Source organism: Apus apus, chromosome 10, assembly GCF_020740795.1.
Source record: "Apus apus isolate bApuApu2 chromosome 10, bApuApu2.pri.cur, whole genome shotgun sequence".
Lineage (NCBI taxonomy): Eukaryota > Metazoa > Chordata > Aves > Apodiformes > Apodidae > Apus > Apus apus.
The window spans coordinates 793,091-818,375 of NC_067291.1; the positions used below are offsets into that span (position 1 = coordinate 793,091).

Genomic DNA, 25,285 nt, shown 5'->3' on the forward strand with positions numbered 1-25,285 from the left:
CAAAATAAAATGCAGTGGGTTACTGTACCACACCCAGTGGAAGCCTGCCTGCTTTCAAAGCTGGCTTGCTGTTGTCTCTGGAAAATTAATATTTTACTGTCTAAAAATACTTGGACTTTTTTCTGCCGTGGCGGTTCCCGTGTTAGGAAGGGCTTCCTGAATGTGCACCTTTCAGCATCTTTCTTAACATCCGAATTTTTTACTTCCTTGGGCTAAATTTAGGCTTTGTCAATTGGAAGCTATCAGATGCTTTTAAAGCAGGGCCATTAATATTTGAATATGAGATTAGGGCAGTTTCCTTTCTGTATTGCAGAAAGTTCTCCTGCATCTCTTTTCTGGTATTTGTTGCAGAAACCACAGATCAACCCAGCAGTCCTGGGCAGCATCTGGAGGGGAAGGACAGCATGCTGGGAAGCTGAAAAATGCCTTTCTTGCTGCTTTTCCTTGAAGCCTGACATGGCCCACAACAGTGGTCATAAATCTGTGGTGGTGAGACTCATCTGAGTCATCCCAGATGCCTCATTGGGTTCTTCTGATAGACAACATCATCTCCCAAGAGTGGGTTGTGTGATGTGCTCAGGATCCAGCTGGGCTTGAGGAGAGGGACAGGACCTTAAATCGTGAAGGTCTCTGTGCTGCTTCTGGTGCTTTCTAGCAAGCCCTGAGCTGCAGCACCTTGTGCTTCCCAGCAGCCTGGGCTTGGGACTTGGAGTGCCTCAGCCCTTTGAGTGAGGAGATGAAAATACTTGATGTTGGAAGATAAATTTTGGAACTTGTATTTACATTGTGAATGGAAAACCCAGTTTGGCAATTAGGGCCACAATAATTAATAAGGATGTAGCGACTGGTTATCCATGTCCCCTTTTCCTAACCCTTCTTTAAAAGCTTTTCAAGCTGTTGGGACAGTGCAGTTAGAAACTAATGGAGTTCTTAGAGCTATTGAAGTTGATTCATCTTCTGGAGGGCTGATGTATCTGGTGTTGAGCATTGCCTTGATTCAGCCAAAGCTGATTCCCTTTTGGAAGGTGGGTACCTGATGTAGTGAAATCCCTTTCATCTGGTTATGCTTCCTAAGCCCCAGGAGCATCCTGTGCATGCTGGTTCTCTTCAGGTTAAAGAGTGAAATGTTTGAGCTGTGCCAGGGAGGTTTGGTATGAGGGAACTTCTGGTCTGTAGGGCTGCCCAGCTCCCACAGAACCTCTTCAGTGGGTTTGCAGTTGGCATTTCTGAGCTGTGCCCTTCCTGCTGTGCAAAAACCTCCTCCCCTCTGCAACAGATAAGCCACAGACTCTCCCCCTGAGTGTGTAACGGGTCCAGCTATGGAGAAGAACTTTCCAGCCAGCTCTGCCCTGGGTGGAGACTTGCAGCTTTGGAATAATTTTTCTGTCTGAAAGCAGCTGTTTTTTCTTCCAAACACTGTTCCTACCTGCTTGTGCTCAGCTGTCTTAGGGTGCAACACAGAGATGAGAGCTGGAGGAAGAGTCTGATTCAGCGCCTCCGAACTGCTGGTTTTCAGGCAGGTCTCCTGTGCTAAGAGGGAGTGGGAGTTTTGCCATCAGGCTGGAAGGACCGTGTGGGTAACACTTTCCTACTCATCTGAAAAATCCCTTCTTCCCTCAAAACCTGATGAATGCTGATCTCTTGACTCGTGGGGAATTTCCCTGTGTTTAACTCTCGGCATCCGTCGTTACTAGTTTGATGCTATTGCAGGAACAAATGTCCATCTCGTGGCTTTTTAGTCGCTCCTCCTATTGTGTTCTGCACTGGTGCCAGAGCAGCTTTGATGGCAGCACAAAGCATTCCCTCCATCAAACCACCCTCCTAGTAGGACCAGTAGGAGTGTTTGTGGGGCTGAGCTGCACCCTTGGCTTTGCAGGCAGGTCTCAGCCTGGCCAAGGGGATGGCATGTGGGGTTGTGCTGCCTGAAGTGCCACCTGGATTGTCCCACCATGGGCTGACATGCTGGTCAGCTTCAGCTGACCAAGCATCATCTCCTTTGTACACCCCAAAGTAGGGGCTGATACCACTGTCTGCTTCATCCAGTTAAATCGGACCTGTCTGATTGGTCATCCAATACTCAGATGGTGATGGATTGACGACGAATCCAGCCTCTACGTGCCAGTTTTTCCTCCTGTTGCTCCCCCATCCTGGAACAACTCCTGGTCACTGCACAGAGACGTGGGTTGCAGCTGAGCTGTGATTCGAGCTGTCAGATCCGCTCTGCATGATCATCACAGCAGTTTCACTCTTGTTTTGCAGCTGGCCACCACACCCTGAGCTTAAAGTGTCACTTAAGTCACGCTGTAGATTTTTGGCATGTGGCTGGGGGGGCAGCAGGGAGCCAGGAAGAGCTGTGCCTGCAGCCCACCCTCTGCACTGGAGATGAGCTGATGATGGGCAGAGGCCTCCTGAGACTTGATGTGATCAGATCAAAATGTTTCTCTGGGCAGCCGAGGAGCCATTCAGCAGAAGTCATTTGTTATTGTTGCTTTCTTAGCCTCTTCCTTGGCACTGCTTCTGGAGTTAAGCATGCATGCTGCCAAGCACTCCCTTGCAACCCAGAAGCTCTGGTGTTGGTTTTTCTTCAATATCCTGTCGCTCGTAGAATCATTTTCCTTGGAAAAGACCTTAAAGATCATCCAGTCCAACCATTAACCCAGCCCTGCCAAGGCCACCGCTGCCCCGTGTCCCTCAGCACCACATCTACATGGCTTTGAAATCCCTCCAGGGATGGGGACTCCACCACTGCCCTGGGTAGCCTGGGCCAGAGCCTGACAACCCTTTCAGGGAAGAAATTTTCCCTAGTATCCAATCTAAACCTCCCCTGGTGCAACTTCAAGTCATTTTGTCTTGTTCTATCACTTGTTCCTTAGGACAGGAGGCTGACCCTGCCTCACTCCAACCTCCTTTCAGGCAGTTGTAGAGACTGAGGTCTCCCCTCAGCCTCCTCTTCTCCAGGTTGAATACCCCCACTTCCCTCAGCTTCTCCTCGTAAGACTTTTGCTCCAGACCCTTCTCTGGACACACAAATCATACAGATTATACCTGTAATATAATTAACAGGCATAATTTATTATCAAAAAATGCAATCCCAGAACCTACCCATAGTCATCTCAGTTTCTCTGTTACCTGGTTAAAATGAAGAAGCCCAAACCTGCTACTTCATTCCCTTTCAGCAGGTGGAGCTGACCCTATGCAAGAACTGCACAGCCAAGGAAAACCTAATGTGAAATAATTTCTCTGTAGTATTAACCAGCAAAGCTGAGGTGGCCACCACAGGTGTCATCTGGCTTTGTACTGACCAGCAAAACTCATCCAGCATCGTGACTTCATAGAAGCCCAGACTGATTTGGGTTGGAAGGGACCTTAAAGATCATCCAGTCCCAACCCCCTGCCTGGGCAGAGACACCTCCCACCAGCCCAGGCTGCTCCAAGCCCCATCCAACCTGCCCTTCAACACTGCCAGGGATGGGGCAGCCACAGCTTCCCTGGGCAACCTGGGCCAGGGTCTCACCACCCTCACACTCCAGAATTTCTTCCTCATGTCTCACCTCAATCTCCCTCTTCCAGTTTTCATCCATCCCCCTTGTCCTCTCCCTCCCTGCCCTTGTCCCAAGCCCCTCCCCAGCTTTCCTGGAGCCCCTTCAGGCACTGGAAGGTGCTCTAAGATCTCCCTGGAGCCTTCTCTTCTCCAGGCTGAACACCCCAACTCTCCCAGCCTGTCTCCAGAGCAGAGCTGCTCCAGCCCTCGGATCATCTGGACTCACTTCAACAGCTCCATGTCCGTCTTATGTTGGGGGCTCCACAACTGGACACTCCAGGTGGGGTCTCAGCAGAGCAGAGCAGAGGGGACAATCCCCTCCCTGGCCCTGCTGCCCACGCTGCTTTTGCTGCAGCCCAGGGCACGGGTGGTCTCTGGGCTCCAGCACACAGTGCTGGCTCATGTTGAGCTTCTCATCAACCATCACCCCCAAGTCCTTCTCCTCAGAGCTGTTCCAAATCCATTCTCCAACCCAGCCTGTATTTGTGCCAGGAGTTGCACCGACCCAGGTGCAGGACCAGGCACTTGGCCTTGTTGAGCTTCATGCTTACCTCTCCAGCCTGTCCAGGCCCCACTGGATGGAATCATCTCCCTTAGAAATCCTCAGTGTTGCAGTGTCCCTACCAGCAGGAGAAGCTGCAGCAGGACCTTCCGCTCCAGCCTGTCAGCAGGTGAGAAGGTGCTGAGATGCTGCTGAGAGGGAGGAGAGGTGAGCAAGGTGCTTCTCCTGCCGTTGGACATGGCAGAGGCAGAGCTCAAACAGTCCTTGAACCCAAGAGGTACTTGGACATAAAGCAAGGGAGAACAGCTCCAATTGCATTGATACCTTCTCCCCTGATGACCACATAGCAAGCTGAGCTTTTAATGGGAAGAGATGACACAGCAGGACAGCAGCTGCTTACAAACCATCAGGAGACAGAGCTACTCTCATCTCCCATGAGTTCTTGAGTTGCTTCCTTGCAAGTTCCAAGACTCCAGATTCCCTCCAGAATTCTTGTGCATCTTCTCAGGACATGCAGGATGGGTTGAATCCCTGCTGTGTTTTGAGTAGCTTGTTAGGATTTGAATCAACCGAAAAAAAGGTAGGGGAAAAGCAGACATGGGAAGAACAGAAGGAAGAACATATTTGTTCTTGCTTCTGGTAAAAATCCAAATAGTTTAATTTTTACTTTGGTTGCAGAAAAACAAGTTCCCCCAATTGTTGTGTTATTGAAACAGGGTGGCATTTAATGTCCCTCCAGTTGTACAAGCTGCTTCCTTGCTCTCATGGTTTGACTCTATGAAATAGAGTCTCTCTCCACATAGACAAAGAAAGAAGCAGGGGGGTTGGAACTACATGACTTTTAAGGTCCCCTCCTACCCAAACCATTCTGGAATTCTACAATTCTTAAAGCAAATGAGAAAACATTCTCAATCCCCCAAAATCTCTGTCCAAATCTCCAAACTCCTCCAGTTACGGTTAAAGGTGAAGGGCTGTGCTGAAAAGCTTTTGCAGTCCTGCTTTGAAGTAAGACTGAAGTTAAGTCAGAGTAAGTTGGAGTGCTGTGTCCAGCTCTGGAGCCCTCAGCACAGGAAGGACATGGAGCTGTTGGAGCAGGTCCAGAGGAGGCCACAGAGATGATCCAAGGGCTGGAGCAGCTCTGCTCTGGAGACAGGCTGGGAGAGTTGGGGTGTTCAGCCTGGAGAAGAGAAGGCTCCAGGGAGACCTGAGAGCAGCTTCCAGTGCCTGAAGGGGCTCCAGGAAAGCTGGGGAAGGACTTTGGACAAGGGCAGAGAGTGGTGGGGCAAGGGAGAACTGGAAGAAGGGGAGATTTAGGTTGGACATGAGGAAGAAATTATTCATCGTGACGGTAGGAAGGCACTGGAACATGTTGCCCAGGGAAGCTGTGGCTGCCCCATCCCTGGCAGTGTTGAAGGGCAGGTTGGATGAAGCTTGGAGCAACCTGGTCTAGTGAGAGGTGTCCCTGCCCATGCAGGGTGTTGAGACTGGATGATCTTTAAGGTCCCTTCCAACCTTCACCACTCTTACCATTCTATGATTAGGACAGGTGCACTCACATATTTTAAAGACTTTTAGGCCAACTTTATTCCAAGTAACAAGCCTCTTGTAACTTTTCTGCCTTCTTTCTCTTTTTGAAGGAGATTATTCAGAAACCTGAAGCTCAGAACAAGCCTTTGTCATTCTGGCTCACAGGTGTCAGCCGTTAACCAACATATTTGGGTAGATGTAAACCCACTCTCATGGGGCATGTTCTAAGAGGCTAAAAGATGAGATCTTGGCCCAGTCGATGCTGACAGCAAAGCTTCTGTTTCAGCCAGGATTTTATTCTGATTTTAAAATGAAGAGAAGGGTAGATCCTCATTAGTGTAATCAGCTTAAATGGGCTGACTACTCCAAAGCAATTTGTTTAATTTGTTTGGAACATGTTTAATTTTAGCTGTAGATGTTCAGCCCTTGCACAGTTGCTTTTGGTGCTGTTCATCATGTAATTTTGTGTTCTGTGATTTGGAAGAATAAACTCTCTGCTCTGAATGAGAATTTCTTTACAATCTCCATCCCATTCATCGGGGCTGCTTCAAAATCACTCCGACTTTTGGTGCTCTGGAGCTGCTGTGGTGTCTCTGCCTTCATTTCTCTGAGGAGTCTCTCTTGCTGCTCATGCTGAGTGTGTTTTTGCGTCAAGCTTCAGTCAATCCTTTCATGTTGGGTTTTTCTCCCCTCCCTCTGTCCTTGGGTATCTCGTTTGGGGTTCCTCAGGAGTGTATCCCCTCTGCAGTGGAGCTCGGCTTTGAACCCCACATGCAGAGAGGTTATGAAATTCCTCTGTAGTTCTTCTTGAAATGAAGAAGTCAGCTTGTCTTTATGTGGCCACACCACATCTAAGGGCAGTGGAACCAGTTTCTCATGGGAACAAAAATAAAACTGGTGATTCAGAAGCTGCCAGTATCCCTCACTTTGAACAGTTCTGGAGCCCCCAACACAAGAAGGACACAGAGCTCCTGGAGTGAGTCCAGAGGAGGGTGACAAAAATGATCAGAGGGCTGGAGCACCTGCTCTGTGAAGACAGGCTGAGGGAGTTGGGGTGTTCAGCCTGGAGAAGAGAGGGCTTCAGGGAGACCTTAGAGCACCTTCCAGTGCCTGAAGGGGCTCCAGAAAAGTTGGGCAGAGACTCTGAACAAGGGCAGGGACTGGTGGGATGAGGGGAATGGATGAAAACTGGAAGAGTCAAGATTGAGATGAGACATTAGGAAGAAATTCTTTCCAATGAGGGTGGTGAGAGCCTGGCCCAGGTTGCCCAGGGAAGCTGTGGCTGCCCCATCCCTGGCAGTGTTGAAGGGCAGGTTGGATGGGGCTTGGAGCAACCTGGTCTGGTGGGAGGTGTCCCTGCCCATGCAGAGGGTTGAATCTAGATGATCTTTAAGGTCCCTTCCAACGTAAATAACTATGTGGTTCTATCTTGAGATGGGAATTTGTGAAAAGGTGTCATTCCCTGGTGTTCATCCAGCTCTATGAAGCTCTCCAAAGCAGTGGTCCTGCTGTTCATTTACATTCCTGCCTTAAAGCTGAGCTTTTTTGGGGGTTGATTTGACTTAACTCCCCAGCCACGCAAGCACAGGGAGGAGGTGGGACAGGTGAGGATGGGATGGTCCCTTTAGGTGGCAGCCCACAGGATCAGGGAGGGTTTTAGCATCTTAGGGAACTCGAGGCCAAGGTCGTGTGGCTGCCCAGGAGCATGACAGAAGCAAAATCAAGTCATAAGTCTTCAGCTTTGATGTCTGCATTTGCTCTCATTCCAGCCACAATGCTTTAATCTTCAAGATGCTCCGCTACGTTTTCGCTGTGCTCAGCTTGAATTTTTTCCAAGACATCACACTGCTGAAATAGCAGGATTTGCCTGTGGATTCCAGTGCAGTGATCATCTGTGTTTATTGGGATGATAAACTTTCCAAGAGAACAAGGGTGGACTGGGGCCATTTACCAGGCAAATCACTCAGCAGCAAAACCAAAGCTGTGCATCCAATTCCGATGATTTCTGCTTCCTGCCACCTCCAGCACACCAGACTGCTGCTTCTCCAAAGGAGAACTTGCCCAGGTCCTGCCTCAGTTTTCTTCCCTTTATCACAGAATCTTAGAATCTAAGACTGGTTTGAGTTAGAAGAGACCTTAAAGCTCATCTAGATCCAACCCCCCTGCATGGGCAGGGACACCTCCCACCAGACCAGGTTGCTCCAAGCCCCATCCAACCTGCCCTTCAACACTGCCAGGGATGGGGCAGCCACAGCTTCCCTGGGCAACCTGGGCCAGGCTCTCACTACTCTCATAGGGAAGAATTTCTTCCTAATATCTCCTCTCAACCTCCCCTCTTCCAGTTCTAATCCATTCCTCCTTGTCCTCTCCCTCCCTGCCCTTGTTCAAAGTCCCTCCTCAGGTTTTCTGGAGCCCCTTCAGGCACTGGAAGGTGCTCTAAGGTCTCCCTGGAGCCTTCTCTTCTCCAGGCTAAACACCCCCAACTCCCTCAGCCTGTCTTCACAGGATGGGTGCTCCAGCCCTCTGATAATCTGCATGGCCTCTTCTGGACTTGCTCCAGGAGCTCCATGTCCTTCCTATGTCTTAATGTCTTGTATGTGTTTAATGCCATGAAGCAATTCCTTGTTTAGTTGTGATTTTATACATAAATTGTGTTAAACTAGTCAGATTTTGTGTTTCAAGTGTTGGGTTGTTCCTTTGAAGCCTCAAGAGGAGACCTTTGCTCTTCCTGTGGCTTTTCATCCTGCCTCTTTGGATCCAGAGCTGCTCATCTGACTTCTTCCCAGCTCTGTGGCTTGCTTTGACCTTTCCAGTCCTCTGCTGATGAGGTTATTCCCCATTAAAAACCTCAAGTTTGACTGCCCAGACAAAAGATACTTTTTCCTCAATCAATCTCTTTTGTTGGCAACGTCCTTCTTAAGTATTTACGGACCTACTGGTGATATTTGTGGAGTTCAGTGGTTCCCCGTGGCAGTCGACTCAGTGGCACCAGGACACGTTGCTTGTTGCTGAAGTAGAGCCAACTACATCCTGAATTGTGCAGATGGGACATGATTAAAAAACATTTTGTATAGATTTTCTTAAAAAAACTGTTTTTACTGTTTATTAGAAGAACAGGTCCACAGATACCTGTTTTTCAAGTTTGCAGAAAACTACCCTGAAATGAGGAGATGAGGAAATGGTCTCGGGTTGTGCCAGGGGAGGTTTCAGTTGGATACTAGAAGAAACTACTTTACTGAAAGTTTAAACAAACACTGGCACAGGCTGCCCAGGAAGCTGGTTGAATCATGATCCCTGGAGGTGTTTAGAAGATGTATAGATGTGGTGCTGAGGGACATGGTTTAAGCACTGGAGTTGGTGGAGTTGGGTTAATGGTTGATGGAGTTAGGTTATGGTTGGACTCAATCTTAAAGATCTTTTCCAACCAGAACAATTCTGTGATTCTGTGTAATTGTCTGCCTTCATCTGCCTGCTTGGATCCTGCAGACATCAAGCTTTAATATAATCATCACTATATCATAACATACAGTTCAAGCTTACAACTTCTCTTTCCACCTTTGCCCCTTCCTAAAATGATGCTAAATGGTGAGTTGTGTTTGAGTGAGCAGAGAGTCTGTCACCCCGTGTCCCTCATAACTTTATTTCAGTGACCAACATGGAGCTGAGCAGCCCTGGCTTGGGCTGGGAGGCTCTACGGGGCTCCTTTGGGTCCAGGATAGATGAGTGATGCAGCATGGGGTCTGAAAATGAGATACACATCCCAGCATTTTTATCCTAGCAAAGCCAAGAGGCAAGTTCTTGACTGCAGAGCTGGCAGGGTTGCTGCTGGAAGCCCTCGAGAGAAAAATCAAACCCTAAAAATACACCTGAAACTCATCGTGTCTTCTGTAGGCTGGCACTTAGGATGCCTCTTGTAACGTTCTTTGCTGCAGTCTCACCTTGTAGGAGTTCCCAGCTCGAGCAGAGCCTTCCTAAGGTTTAAAGCTGAGACTGGTACTCCCAGCTCTTGGGTTGCTCTTGGCTTGGAAGGCTTTGAGTGGGTAAAGTCAGCTTGAGGGCTTGGGACCCCAAAGAGTGCTGAACAGTTGCATTGCTTCCTTCCCTACATCAAATCCCCATCTTTTGAGTCTTGCTTTACTTTATCTTCCTGGTTCTTATGTCCAGTAGGAATTTCATTTTATTTGCAGTCCTCTCTCTTTACCAGGTCAGGTTGTACATTAGTCCTTTCTCCTTGCTCTGGAAATGGGATCCTTCACCTTTCTTAAGAGCCTCTCTGCACTTTTAATCTCCGTGTACCTCAATTAGCACATGCTTAATTGAGTGATTTCCTTCTTGATTTCCACTTTTCAAGGCTGTTGTTTCTCCTGATGGAGAAACTGTGGTAGAAGCATTCCCTGTATGTATCTTGATTTTATACTGGTCTCAGCTTTAAACTTTCCAGACAATATCCTGTTATTATTCTCTATTATTCTCTTAAAAGTAGAGTTGATGCTCTTAGTGTTTGAAGTATTGTAGATAAATCGTAGAATCACAGGATGGTTTGGGTTGGAAGGGACCTGAAAGATCGTCCATTTCCAAACCCACTGCCCTGGGCAGGGACACCTCCCAGCAGACCAGGTTGCTGAGAGCCCTGTCCAACCTGGCCTTGCAGGCCCCATCAGATTTTACTGCAAACTCAGTGTCTCACCATAAGTTACTTCAAGAGCTGTTGCAATTACTCAAGTCTTTAGTACTAAGCTCGTGGCATTAAATTCTCATTCATGTTGGCTTGGGGATACTTGAAAAGGTTTTGGAGCAGCCTGGGTCACATCCCATCATTGTTCAACTTTCTGAATTGCTTCTGCATAATCCCATCCTGCTTTCATAGAGGATTTAGTTGCTGTTAATGCTTCCTAAACCCTGAAGCTTAGGAGCAGTCTCCCAAGACCAGGTGGGGTAAATATTTTGCTCAACAGAGGTTGTAAAAGTCCAGTTAGACTGGGAATTCCTGCCATACCCTGTAACATCTCTTCAATGCATCCCAGTGACTGGCACCTAATTGATTCCCCAAGCCCGTGAGTTAATGAGGTTATAACCACCCTGCAGGAATCTCTGTCAAGCTGCAGTTGGTCCTTTTTGAGTCATAGATGGGAGGACAAGTTGTGTGAGATTGAAGCTTTAGCAATCTCAGCACCACATTTCTTCTGTTGCTGACATGTTGCTGAGTGCCCTTGGGCAGATGAAGGAGCCTTTCCCAAATCTGTTGTAGGACATAAAGTCACGATGGAGCTGCCATGCTCCAGCCTCAGAGCTTCCCTCTTCTGCCTTGTCCTAGGCTGGGCTGTCTGAGCACACTGCTGCTGAGCAGATACAAACCCCAGTGCTGGTGTCTGGTAGTTAGTGACCTTTTTTTGCTATTTTTAGTGTTGATCTCTTCTGTAAATATTGGGTGGGTGCATTTACTTCAAACATGCTATACAATCCATCATCACAATGCTTCCAGGTCCCATGAAAGAGTGGTGAGGCCTTGGAACAGGCTGCCCAGGGAGGTGGTGGAGGCACCATCCCTGGAGATGTTCAAAAAAGGGGTAGACGTGGTGTTTCAGGAGATGTTTTAATGGTGAGGGGTTGTAGAGTGGATGGTTGGACTTGATGATCTTGAAGGTCTTTTCCAACCTTGACAATTCTATGATTCTGTGACTTTACAGACCTCTCTGCAACTTTGTGGAAAAAAGCCTGAGTACATGGTAGTGCTCCCCATGCTGAGCCTTTGCACTGACCAGCAGAACCTTCTCTCTTCATGTATTCAAGCAAAATATGTTATTTTGACACAGGACAAAGCCCCATATTTCAAAACAAAACCCTATGAGATGTAGACTGGAAATATATGTATTTTTAAAATACTGATACCAGGACACTAAGCATCCTGATGCTGATGAGAACAATTTGCAGTTTCAGTCCTACACCCAATTTCTCCTTGTATGGGCTGGTCTGATTGTTCTTTTAGACTACAAGGTAGTTCAGGGAGTGCTGTGCAGCTCTGGAAGTGTTTGGCCACCGAGGCTGGTTTATGCCTTTTTTCCTGGTGCCTTTCAGCAAGATAATCCATGCAAAAACCCCCACTGTCAGCTGGGTATAAATGCTGGGTCCTCTTGCTGAGAAACCTGGTGCTGAACTGTTGCCTGGGGAGGGTGGGCTCTAGCTCCTCCCTGTTGGGTGTTAAGGGTTCGCGTGTGACTTCACAGCAGAATGCTTTGTGCTCCTGTTTAATGACTATGGTTGCTTATTTTTGCTTGGTGATGGGTCAGAATTTCAATCTTTGCTCTTTTTTGAAGGAAAACTTGATCTTTTTCCTTTCTTATGAGTCTACTTGATGTAAGGGTGGGCTGAAAATTGATGGCTATGTATTATCTTGATTGAAAAAGCAGCTCTTTTTAGGCTGCGCTTCATGCTCGACGAGGGCTGTCACCTTCCTGGCTGCTCCATGGGGTTCAGTGCTTTGGGGTTCTGCTGGGTGTTCAGTGCAACCTAGGGAACTCAGTCTCTTCCTCCAGAACTCCAAATTTAAGCTGCCAAAGCTGGAGGCTTTCATGTGGTCATGTTACTGCTTTGAAATCCCTGGTCTGCTGAAGGGTGTAGCTGAGCAAAGCTGCTCTGATTTGGCCCCGGGTTCATGCACAGTGTGAGCTGAAACTCATTGTTTGCTGGGCAAGATCAGACAGAAGGGTCACCTGGGGGGGAAAAGCAAAGGCTCTGCTCTGCCCAGCAGGAGATTGACATGCAGGAGGGAGAGTATTAATGTTGTCCCATTGACTGATCTCAATTCTTTCCATATTCTTCCAGCTGAAGGGCTTCCCCAGGTGTATTACTTTGGACCATGTGGAAAGTACAACGCCATGGTACTAGAGCTGCTTGGTCCTAGCTTGGAAGATCTGTTTGACCTCTGTGATAGGACGTTCACATTGAAGACAGTGTTGATGATAGCCATCCAACTGGTGAGTAGCAGCAGGCAGGGCTCTGCCCAGCAGCCTCCAGATGCCAACTCAGCTTTATGTCATAGAATCACAGAATCATGGAGTGGTTTGGGTTGGAAGAGACCTTAAAGATCATCTAGATCCAACTCCCCTGCACGGGCAGGAACACCTACCACTAGACCAGGTTGCTCCAAGCCCCATCCAACCTGCCCTTCAACACTTTTGGGGATGGGGCAGCCACAACTCCCTTGGGCAGTCTGTCAGCCCTGGGTTAGCTGAGGGATGGGCTTGGTACTGTGCAAAGTTCAGGAATGTCTGGTGGTTGGAGAGAAAATCTCCTTCCATTGTAGAATCACAGAACAGTTTGGGTTGGGAAGGGCTTTCAAAGATCTAGTCTAAACCCCCTGCCATGGGCAGGGACATCTTTCACTAAACCAGGTTGCTCAGAGCCCCATCCAGCCTGACCTTGAAGCTTCCAGTCATGGGGCATCCACTTCTTCCAGTGTCTCAACACGCTCATCATGAAGAATTTCTGTCCAGTCTAAACCTACCCTCTTTCATTTCAAAAACAGTGCCCCTTGTTCTGTCACTCCAGGCCTTGGTAAAAAGTCTCTCTCCACCTTTCTTATAAAAGAAAGTTCCTCAGGTTTGAGAAAACCTCTTGCTTATGAAGGGAAGGACAAATTATGCTTATGAGCAAACTGGCTCCTGGTGTAGCAGAACCAGTGAAGCCAGATTCCTATGGACTTGCATCCCTTGTCCCCTACACACACCCCTGCCCCAGTTTCTGCCCCAGCTCCCTCCCTGTGTTTGGACATCCCCCAAAACATCTCATTCCTTTCCCACTCCCCGGGACACAGGGAGCACAGCACTGTCCCACACTCCAACCAGTTCTACTGGTTTGGTGCCACCAGGCTGCTCATAGGCTGAAACCTCTCAGAACGATGGGAGCTGAGCTCCACTTAGCCAGAATACCAGCATTTGAGGTCACTGCCTTGGTCAAGTTTGCTCAAAATTGGCCAGTGGGTTCAAATGACAAACACTTGGAAAATCACAGGTCTATGGGCAGCATCACGGGACACTGGTTTGCCTGAGCAGGAGAGCAGACCATGCTGAAGGTGGTAGCTTGGATTTGTGTTTCTGCCAAAAGTGGATGATGTGAAAACTGTATGTGCTAAACGTGGGGGGTGACCTTCCAGGAGTGGGCAGGGCCAACAGTTCTCACCTCAGTTTGGGTTTCTTTCAGCCTCTGGTCTGCAGCTACCCAAGTGGCCCAGCAGAGGTGGGACTGTATAGTCATGTTACCAGATCTGTGGATAGAAGTGGGTAGAATCTCAAGTGGAAAACTGAGGTCACAGATGCAAGAGTTTGAACAGCACCTCCCTGGTATTGGGTTCATTAAGTTGTCCTCCTGTGGCTGAACAGCCTGTTTTTGTTGGCTTTAAGTGGTTCCTTCATCAGTGGAAAACCAGTAGATAGTATTAATTTGATTAAATCAAGTGGCAGCAGGTGGCAAAGCCCTGACTACAGCTTTTGGTTGTAAAGATGTCAGTTTATTCCCATGAGACTGCTGGGGAAATGAGGATGGTCACAGCAGTGTCCAGCTGCTTGTTTCCAAGTCCAAGGGTTGCAGGTTAGCTCTGTGCTTGGAGGGTCTTCACTGGCATCAGCTGCTGATCTTGTGACCTCAACCAGCCTCCCAGCTCATCCAGACACTGGTACCAATTTGAAAGACAGATGTTTAGGGTGATGCAGAGAGACACCAAAAGCAGTTGGAAATGGAGGAACTGATGTTCTCCAAAAGGGAGTGGGGAGTTCTTAATGGGGAGATGTTTTAGGACCGTTGCAGTCTTCTCAGGAAGACGGTGTGAGTTACCAGCTTGGACCATATCCATGTGAGGATGCACATTTAGGTCTGCCCTGTCTCCTTCCCTGGGAGGTTTCCAGTAAAAAGGGCTCACCTGGGCCTCAGAGACATGTTTTGTGAAGGGACAGACACCTACAGCTCCACTGGAATGAGAACCCTTTGCTCCAGCCACAGGGCTTTGGGGCAGGTTGTCTTGGATTTATCTTAGTTCCTACACTGCATCATTGCAGTCACTGTGTCAGAGACACATCAGAGGAAGTTGGATGGTCAAATTCTGTGGATTCACCTCCAAAATTATGTTTTGCTCTTGCTTTTGACCAGCCAAGCCTGCTTGAACTGCTGTGATTCTAACCACAGGTGTGAGGAGACGTAAGATTTCACTGTCAGAATCCAGAGCCTTCCACCAGCAGTGTTTCTGTCCTCTGATGCTGGACAGGCCTGTTCATGAAGCCTAATACCCAGGGAGTCTTCCAAAAAGAGGAGTCTTCCAGGCAGCAGAGAGGAGCACCCTGCCCTGGTGTAGGTAGTGAGGGACAATTCAGCACGTTGCAGAGAGCTGTTGCTCCAGTTCATTTCTCACCAAAATGTCATCAAATCATTGGGTTGTTTTTTAGCCCAGGAAGAAAACCCAAAGGTAAAGGAGAGTTGCTCATCTGGGAGACATCTCTGCAGTGTGGGGCTTGGGGAGCTCCCAGGAGATGACCACAATGCTAGGAGTCACCTCTGCATTTTGAACCAGGGGCATCCCTGAGAGATGTCTTTTAATGAGCGTGTGTGCGGGGCTGGTCTTACTTGGCTGGACAAGAAGCAGCATCTCAGGACTGGGGTGGATCCTTTAACTACAGATATTAGAAGAAAGAAAAGCCCTTTGGAGAAAGAAATATGTCATTGTGGTTTTAAGGAATGTCACGTGTGGATATGGGAGAATCTAAACATGGTTTTGCATCAAGAATCATAGAATGATGGACTGGTTTGGGTTGGAAGGGACCTTTATGATCATGTAGCTCCAACCCCCTGCCATGGGCAGGGTCACCTCCCACCAGACCAGAGCCCCATCCAACCTGCCATTGAACAGTTCCAGGCATGGGGCAGCCACAGTTTCTCTGGGAAACATGTGCCAGTGTCTCACCTCCCTCACAGTGAAGAAGACTCTCCTGTCTGAGGGAGATAGAGACTGGATGATAGTGAGTCTTCTCAGGAGCAAAGAGAACCCATTTTGGAGTCTTCTCAGGGGCAGGAAATGCCACAGTAGGAAGGTCTGCCTTGGCAGGGGGAAGAGCCGCTCGGCCCTCAGGTTTGTCCTAGGCTTGTATGGTCTTCTGGTAACCATGGGTTGTGTTCAGAGCTGTGACAGCAGCTTATCAGACACAGCCTGAGCTGAAGCAGAAGCTTTCTGGCTCTTCTGCACTGGGTCATATCTCTCAGTGGAAATCTGCCTTGAAGGACTCTCTGGTTTTCCCTCCTTGGAGGAAGTTTTCCAGCTCTGTTAATCATGTGTCTCTGATGCTTCATGTTGCTCTGCAAGGAGCATCAGACTGGAACTGCTTCCTTCATCCTCCAGATGCAGCTGAAGGGATCAAGTGGTTGATGTTCCTGAATGAAGCAAAGCTTGGCAATTAAAAACATCTTCACCAACACGAGTCCCTAAAGCCCCATAGATCAGAAGTCACCTCAGGGGTTTGTGGACTGTGTGGGCTGGGGGAGAACCTTTTGTATTCTGGCTTCACCTTTTCACTCCTGGCTGGGTCCGACACGTGCAGTGCTCATGGACAACTCAATTTTGTCAGCAGGAAATGTTGTTTTCAACTCACTTTAAGCACTTGCTGTCAGAGACAAGCCCTGTTGTGCAAATGCTTCTGTTGTGCAAATGCTTCTGGTCACAGTCTGGACCCAGTTAGGGTGAATATTTTACTTATGTCAATCAAAATCACCTTGCAAAGGAGACACCAACAAATTCCTTTAAACAGGAGGAATCATTTTCTCTCTGTGGATCTGAGCTATATTCAAGCAGATGATGTGTGGAAGAATGCCTCAAATTTATCAGGAGGGTCTAGAAATGGAATGGGAACCAAAATCAGATCCTTAAGAGTGACCTTTTTGGGGGAAAACGGTTTATTACACTTGCTTTCTTGGTAGGAGAAAGGAAAATAAAAGCCTGGCTTTCTCTGGCATCTGGTTAAATGTCACAAAGACCCTCTCGTTTCTCAGTCTGGTGCAGGTGTCCTGCTGTGTGCCAGGGGATGCTCTTCCCTCCCGGGGCTTTTTCCAACATCTGAAATTGAGATTTGTGGCTCTGAAGACAGACTCTGCTGGCCCTGGCCATGGCAATCCTGCTTTAGCTCACAGAGTCTCCCAACCAGCCTTACTGTCCCTGTGCCCTGTGTTAAGATGCCACAGTCTGTTCTTATTGCTGTTGAATTAGCAGCGTGGGTGTTAACCCTGCCTGGCAATCAGCTTTTCCAGGGTGAAAGCAATTCCAGCAGTCAGTCCCAGCTCCTTGCATTGGTTCATAGAATCACAGAATCACAGAATGTTGGGGGTTGGAAGAGACCTCCAAAGATCATCCAGTCCAACCCCCCTGCCAGAGCAGGACCAAAACTAGGGCAGGTCACTCAGGAAGGCATCCACACAGGTCTGGAAAGTCTCCAGAGAAGGAGACTCCACAGCCTCTCTGGGCAGCCTGTCCCAGGGCTCTGTCACCCTCACAGGAAAGAAGTTCTTCCTCATGTTGAGGTGGAACTTCCTGGGCTCAAGTTCAAAATCCATTGCCCCTTGTCCTACCACAGAGCACAAGTGACAAGAGTTTGTCCCTGCCTCCTTGATGCCCTCATGTGTTTATAAACATTAATTAGATCCCCCCTCAGTCTTCTCCTCTCCAGACTGAACAGCCCCAGGTCTCTCAGCCTTTCCTCATCAGGCAGGTGTTCCAGTCCCTTCATCATCCTTGTAGCCTCCCTTGGACTCTCAAGTAGATCACTGTCCCATAGAAGAATTAGAAGCCCGTGGACATCACAGAAGACATCAGAGCCTGTAGTTCCAACACAAGGGAGTGGGCGTGGTGTCTCCACATCCAGCACACTCCTGGAGTGGGAACTCCATTTCTCCTCCTCTTCACCTCCGTGATGGGTTTGAGTCCAGCCACGGTTGTGCTGCTCTGGGTGCCTTCTCAGGCAGCTTGCCTGGCAGGGCCATGCAGCACAGAAGGTCACCAGCTCCCCAGCACCAGCAGCCAGGAGCAGGGTGAGGAAAGCGTGGAAGCTGCTCCAGGAAACGTCTTTCTGGCTTGGAGAGCATCTTTCAGCCATTGCTGGCTGTGTGCAGCTCTGCAGCAGAACATCATAGCACATCCAGACAGGTGGAAGTGAAGAAAAAGGAACCTGGAAGACCCAACAGCAGCTGCCTGTGTGTGAAGGGAGCAAAAAAAAGCAGGAAAATTAGTATCTCTAAGTGCTGCTGGATCCTATCAGTTCATCTGATATCTCAGCTGTCCAGGTTGCTGTCCTGGCCCAATGCAACTTCTTGTGAGGTTTTAAGGAATAAAAACCCAACGCTTTTTTTCAGGTTGTGTAGTTGCTTTTGGCCATTTCACCACCTGAGCTTCTCTGAGGGCAGAGGCAAATGAAATGATCCCCTTGGGCTCTTTTGGAAAGCTCATTGTGTCTGGAGGGGCGAGGAAACCCTTGGTTGCAGTTTTAGGGGTGACATCTTCATTGGAATTGCCTCCCCACAAGCCGTCTGTCTTCCAGGCTGCTGCTGTGTCCTGTAGTTGAATCAAAGCCTGAAGTATGGGTGAGGTGCAGAGCACCTGCTCTGTTCTGCATCCTCCTGTATTTGATGAGGAACAATGACTGTTGGCTGTGAAACCCATTTTCTCGGCACGTTGGAATAAATCACCACTTAGAGGGGAGGGGAACACCAACATGTGCTGGTGCCTTCTTTGAAGAGCCTATTTTTTTAAGACTGTTTCCCCTGCAGTCCATTTTTCCTGCCTCCCTAGACAGCATTGTTCATTTTAGAAGGAGTGCTGCCCCCTCCTGCCTCTTACTTCTTCCTGCCTGGTGGAAATGCAGCAGGTTTTCCTCAAGTAACCTGTCTGATCAACTTGTGGGAGCAGGATGGAGTCATCACACACATGTGTAGCTTTCAACCAGGTGTGGTTCTAAGATCTGAGAAGAGAAAGAGAGATCTGAGTCTGCCAGCTGAGGTGTGTCTGGATTCTGAGCAAGAAACCAAAGAGCAGTTGAGGTCTTGTCAGCCCAGTGGGGTCATGATTGAGCCAAGTGGGGTGGTTGGAAGGACCAATGTGGGATTGCTGCTGCCAGGACAGCTGCCTGGCTGGGGGCCCCTCACTACAAGGACATTTAGGGGCTGGAGCAAGTCCAAAGAAGGGCAACAAGACTGGGGAAGGGGCTGGAGCACAAGCCCTGTGAGGAGCAGCTGAGGGAGCTGGGGGTGTTCAGCCTGGAGAGGAGGCTGAGGGGAGACCTTCTGGCTCTGCAACTGCCTGAGAGGAGGTTGGAGTGAGGGCTGTTGGTCTGTTCTCCCAGGTAGCAAGTGATGGAAGGAAAAGGAACAGGTTCCAAGTTGTGCCAGGGGAGGTTTAGATTGGATATTAGAAAAAATGTCTTCACTCTAAGGGTTATCAAACACTGGCCCAGGCTGCCCAGGGAGGTGGTTGATTCACCATTCCTGGAGGTGTTTAAAAGCCATGTAGATGTGGTGCTGAGGGACATGGGTTAGCACTGGACTTGGTAGAGTTGGATTAATGGTTGGTAGAGTTAGGTTATGGTTGGACTCAATGATCATAAAGGTCTTTTCCAACAAGAACAATCTGTGATTCTGGGCAAAGCTGGCTGGGTGTTCCAGAGCTCCAGCCTGCCCTGTGCTGGAGGCACAGAGCTGTCCTCCCAGTACCAATCCAGTGCAGAACCACTTAGGAGCCAGTGACTCCCTGAAGGGAGCATCTGGGGGGTGACCAGCTGGTGGCTCTCACCTTAGTTGTTTCCCAGATCTGATAGCATCATGCTGTGAGGTCCACCACAAGGGTGTATTGTTGACCTCTGTGGACTGACACGTGGTGCAGAATGTAGAGTTGGTGAGCACTGTGCCATGGTTTCATGTGTCACAAGCCTGCCTGCAGAGGGGTAGATGGCCTCTCCAAAGAAGCATCTTGCTCAGCAAAGCCACCATGTGTGCAGGGCAGCCATGGAGCCAGCAAGCCAGAAGTGGGAATTAATATATTTTCATTTAAAACAGAATCACAGAATCACCAAGGCTGGAAAAGACCTTTAAGATCATCAAGTCCAGCCCATGACCAACACCACCACATCAGCCAGACCACAGCACTAAGTGCCACCTCCAGCCTTTCCTTGAGCCCCTCCAGGGACGGTGCCTCCAGCACTTCCCTGGGCAGTCCATTCCAATGTCTGATCCCCCTCTCCATGAGGAAGTGCTTCCTGATATCCAACCTAAACCTCCCCTGGTGCAGCTTCAGGCCAGGCCCTCTCGTCCTGTCACTGGTTGCCTGGGAGAAGAGCCCAGACCCCACCTGAGCACAACCTCCCTTCAGGTAGTCAAAGAGAGTGAGAAGGTTCCCCCCTGAGTCTCCTCTTCTCCAGGCTGAACAACCACAGCTCCCTCAGCCTATCCCTACAAGACTTTCCTTTTAGTCTCTTCACCTATTAAAACCATTCAAAAGATAATAAATTCAATAAAATCCTTGAGGGTTTTTTTAATTGGAAATTGAATTCTTTCCAATTGGAATAATCTAATAAGTTAGGAGCCCACAGGAGAGCTGCTCAGCAACCTATTTGAACTTCACCTGCAAGACCTTGAGTTTTAAAAGCACTATTAATGATGAGCATCTGAATAAGGGGTATTGCCAAGGGGGCAGCAGCCCACCGTGGCCTGGGACGTGGGGTTCCTGCTCCTTTCTCTACCACCTCAGTCATGCTGCCACAACAAAGTTAGTCAAAAGCTGAAAAACATTCTGGTTATTCCTAGTTGAGGTGAATTATTCCTTTTAGTCAGTGCTGAGGATCCTAAGGCTTCTTCCTGCCCAAAAATCCCCCTCCATGAAGAATCTGGCAGGTCTAAGACAACATATGGGTCGAGGGAAGAAGGTGGTGAGACACAGAGCAACAAGGGAAGGCTGTGGGCAAGAGAAGAGCTCGTGGTGACCAGTTTAGTATCTTTAAAATCGATACCAAAAGGCTGCTGCAGTTCCCTCTGGCATCTTTCCAAGAGCTGTGTCCCAGCACATATGTTGCAGCCTTTGCACTTTCTGTTGGGATGAAGTCATAGAGCTCAGTGTGTTACCAGAGAAAGGAGGAGATGACCAGTTCCTCTTCTGGCTGCATCAGAGGACATGACCCAGCTCCACTCCTGACTCCTTCCTTAGGTTGCTCCATCTCCCCTCTGCTCTTCTCCCTACTCTGCTCTGGTGAGACCCTACCTGGAGCACTGTGTCCAGTTCTGGAGCCCCCAACATAAGAAGGACATGGAGCTGTTGGAGCAGGTCCAGAGGAGGTCACAGAGATGATCCAAGGGCTGGAGCAGCTCTGCTCTGGAGACAGGCTGGCAGAGTTGGGGTGTTCAGCCTGGAGAAGAGAAGGCTCCAGGGAGACCTTAGAGCAGCTTCCAGGGCCTGAAGGGGCTCCAGGAAAGCTGGGGAGGGACTTTGGACAAGGGCGGGGTGTGGTGGGGCAAGGGAGAACTGGAAGAAGGGGAGATTTAGGTTGGACATGAGCAGGAAATTTTGGAGTGTGAGGGTGGTGAGACCCTGGCCCAGGTTGCCCAGGGAAGCTGTGGCTGCCCCATCCCTGGCAGTGTTGAAGGGTGGATGGGGCTTGGAGCAGCCTGGGCTGGTGGGAGGTGTCCCTGCCCATGCAGGGGGTTTAGTCTAGATGATCTTAAAGCTCCCTTCCCACCCAAACCAGTCTGTGATTCCATGATGTGTTGTTGTGTTTCTGGTAGAGCAGCTGAACTCTGAGCTACAACAAGGCTGGGCGCAGTGATGGGGTGACACCCTTGGGAGGCTGTTGAGGGGAATAACTTTCACCCTCTGTTTTTGCAGATCTCTCGAATGGAGTACGTGCATTCCAAGAACCTCATCTACCGAGACGTGAAGCCAGAAAACTTCCTCATTGGCCGGCAAGGCAATAAGAAAGAGCACGTCATCCACATCATAGACTTTGGATTGGCCAAGGAGTACATTGACCCGGAAACCAAAAAACACATACCTTACAGGGAACACAAGAGCTTAACTGGAACGGCCAGATACATGTCCATCAACACTCATCTTGGCAAAGGTCTGTGTGGTTGGCAGGAGCTGGCTGTGCTGAGTCCTGTAGACCTCAGGTTGCAGCCTGGCCAACACCTCTCTCGGGCCTTTGAGCTGCTTGTGCCGCTCGGTGCCGTGGCGCTGGTTACAGGTGTGAGGGACATTTTGGCACCTTTTGAGGAACTGAGGCAGCTGAAGTGTTGGAAGCCTCTTAATTACAGTTTTATTAGGAGGTAAATAACTGGTAGGAGCCCTGCCCTGATAAAAAGCCAGTAGGTGGGTAGTAATTGCCAGACTAAATGGGGACCAACTAGATCTTGATAGCACAGCTCTGCACCAGTACCTTCCAGTTCCAGGGGTTAGAGTTCAATGTTCCCTCACCATATGATTGTTTGGGGAAAATTAATGATGTAACTAATTTTAAACCTGGCTTTCATCTCCTCTCCTCACTGCCTTCTTTCATAGCAGAAGATGACACTTCTGCAGCTTAAAGGCAAAAAAAGCCTTAGTAAATGTTGATATCCACTTAACCTCGTAAGAGCAGGAAAATAGTGGAATATTCTTTGAGTAGCCTCCCAGGTAGGAGATCAAGGTGTCACTGACTTTTGTGTCTCCTGAAGAGCTCACTCTCTTTGAGGATTAAGGAGGGATGAGCCCAACTTCTAAGTTTGGAAAACCTGGGGGAGAGTCAAGAAGGGGTGGAGGAATGAAGAGCTGTAGTGGGAGCACACTTGGGAACTGCTGGTGCAGGTGGATGTGGAAAGAAGATCCTCTTGTGTTTGAAGTACACATGCCTTCCTGAGAACCCTTTTACCTGCAGGTTTTGCCGCTCCCACCGCAGCTCCTATAGGTGAAGAGGTGGTTCTGGGTGGGTGTGTTGGAGGAGTGGAAGGTTGGCTGCTGGTTGTGGGGGGCTGACTCTGCCCAGAGGAGTCTGGTGAGACCAGCCCAGGTGGAGTTGGTCCCTTGACGTTTCAAGACCAAGCAAAACAAAGGAGTCTGATTGCAATTTTTCTGGATGACAGCTACGCTCAACCAACTTCCCTAGAACTTCATCTGCACTAAATTACCCAGGACATCCTCTTTACCCCTCTTTTTACAGTCAGATCAGGGTAACCTGCAGGAACTGTCATCTGGATTCGCTTCTGCTGAGTCCTCACCCCCAGCATCTTTTGGGGATTAAAGTTGCTGCTGCTGTTGAAGGAGCCGTGCTGAGTGAAGTGCTGCCTTTGTCTCCTCCTGCGGATGAGGCAGAGCCAGGGATCAGCTCAGGCAGGGACCATTGTGGCCTGGGGGTTGCATCAGTAGAGCTGGTCTGGAACACAGCTTCAGAGCATGATACCAGCTTGCAGGGGGAGATCTGCAGGAGGACAGGTTGCATCAGATTGCTCTGCAAGCTCAGTGAACCCACCTCTGCCCAACACAGCCCCGCACAGCAGCCCCGGATGCTCCCTTGGGTGTTTTGATGCATTTTGGTGGATTATTTTAAGGCTGCTTTTTCCTTTGACTTGAGGCTCCTTTTTTCCCCTCTCAGTTACAGCCCTAACATCTGCATGGCAACAGCAGCACGTGTTTCACAAGGAGGAGCAGTGCTAGGAACTACTTTTGCTCTGCTCTGATGTGATGAGCTGCAGAATCAGATGGGGCAGGGCTGACCCTGTGCAACGTGGTAGTTCCCTGCAGCTGGTTGCATCATCCCCTGTAGTTCAGAGGAAGTCAGATAATCCAGCACCACATCCCAGTAGCACCATTGGTGCTTGCAGAGCAGAGAGGAACTGGGGAACCACTTTATTCCTTGGTGATTAATATTTTTACTCTTATCCTAAAGCTGGGCAGTACATCTTGGCAGATCCTGTGTTATCTCGTGCCTTCCAGCTGATCTTTTCTTTGCATATTTTATTTTATTTGTAACAGGTTCTAGGTATTTTTGCACAAGGTTTGAACTAGAGACAGCAAGTGAACTCCCCTGTGGTAACTTAATCTCAGAAAGACGTGTGGCTGCTGAGACCAGATCCATTTCTGCAGCTGCAGCAATAATTTGTCATCTCTTCTGTTCTAGAGCAAAGTCGTCGTGATGACTTGGAAGCCCTTGGCCATATGTTTATGTATTTCCTCCGAGGCAGTCTGCCCTGGCAAGGACTGAAGGTAGGTTTGAGCTTCAGGTTCTGCCCTTTAAAACTTTGTCTGGTCGAATCTGGTAGGGAAACATTTGCAAAATCCAGCCAGAAATGCTGCATCCTCTCCTTTGTGTCCTTGAAGTCTAACAACAAGGTATTAGCTTTACTTACAGGAGAGATTTTAAGATCATAGAATCATGGAATGGTCAAGGTTGGAAGGGACCTCTGGAGGTCATCAAGTCCAGCCTCTCTGCCAGAGCAAGTTCACCTAGGGCAGGTCACACAGGAACACATCCAGATGGGTCTTGAAAGTCTCCAGAGAAGGAGACTCCACAGCCTCTCTGGGCAGCCTGTCCCAGGGCTCTGTCACCCTCACAGCAAGTAAGTTTTTCCTTGAGGTGGAATTTCCTGTGTTCCAGTTTGTGTCCATTGCTCCTTGTCCTGTCACAGAGCACCACTGAAAGGAGCCTGCCCCCTTCTTCTTGGCACCCTCCAGATATTTGTAAACATTAATAGGATCCACCCTCAGTCTTCTCAAGACTAAACAGCCCCAGATCTCCCAGCCTTTCCTCATAAGACAGATGTTGCAGTCCCTTAATTACCCTCATAGCCTCCGTCGGACTCCAGTATAAAAAGAAGATAGAAATATGTTGCCTGTCACTTCAAGTTACCATTAGCTGAGTTGGAATGTCTGGAGAGAAGACTCAGCAAGAGGCAGGTGAGCAGCTGGGACAGCAATGAGAAGGTCCTTGAGGAGTTTGAGCAGCTTGTGTGACTGGAACAGGGTGGTTGTTACGGAATCCCAGTTAGGACACAAAATCCTTCCAGTGCATCTGGGAAGGGTGTTTATGATGGGAGCAGTTTTGGTGGCTTTGGACGTGCAGATGGGCTTCAGCTTGAAGAACTGGTTTTCTGTCAGAAGTATCAAGCTTTGCTTCTCTCCAGAGACACTGGACACTCAGTACTCAGCAGTTTATGAAATGTCATGTGCAACGGGGAGGGCTGCAAGCAGCTGGGTTCCAGCAACTGCAGCTCACATCCATCAGCTGAATGAACTGGGAGGAACTCATTTGTTGGCTCTGAAGCTGTTGATAGCTGCATCTCCACTTCTCCATCACTTTCCCAGTGATTAAGCTACTGTGCTCAACTTTGGAATTGTGGTGGAGTGAAGAGATCGAATTTAATGAAATGTGTGCCAGAAGTGTTGGTGACATCTCAGAAAAGCAAAGAAGGGGTTTTTCAAGAATGAAAGGGATGGTGAAAGAAATCAGAATCTCTGCAACTAGAAGTTCTCACCTCTGCAAGTCTGTTATTACCTCACATATTTTTAGTTGAACTCATCTGTTCTAAATTAGTCCTAAAGATTATTTTGAAGTAACTCCAGGTTTAGACAACATGGTACAAAAGTTCTCCAGTTCAGTGCTGAGCTTGATAAGAATTTGTTGGCTGCTCTTGAAGCCCTGCATTCTTTTTCCTTCAGAACAAGCACAGACTCT

The 25,285-nt window shown here is 48.8% G+C and overlaps 1 protein-coding gene across 5 annotated transcripts in view; it reads left to right on the top strand.

Moving 5' to 3' along the window:
• The window catches only part of CSNK1G1 (casein kinase 1 gamma 1), a 107,013-nt gene that overhangs the window by 64,424 nt on the left and 17,304 nt on the right, over nt 1-25,285 (top strand). For all 5 annotated transcript variants that reach the window (XM_051628758.1, XM_051628762.1, XM_051628760.1 and 2 more), the window contains 3 exons: nt 12,393-12,544; nt 21,466-21,700; nt 23,732-23,817. In XM_051628758.1, the coding sequence (XP_051484718.1) occupies nt 12,393-12,544; nt 21,466-21,700; nt 23,732-23,817 (473 nt within the window). The remainder of the gene's footprint in view (nt 1-12,392; nt 12,545-21,465; nt 21,701-23,731; nt 23,818-25,285) is intronic.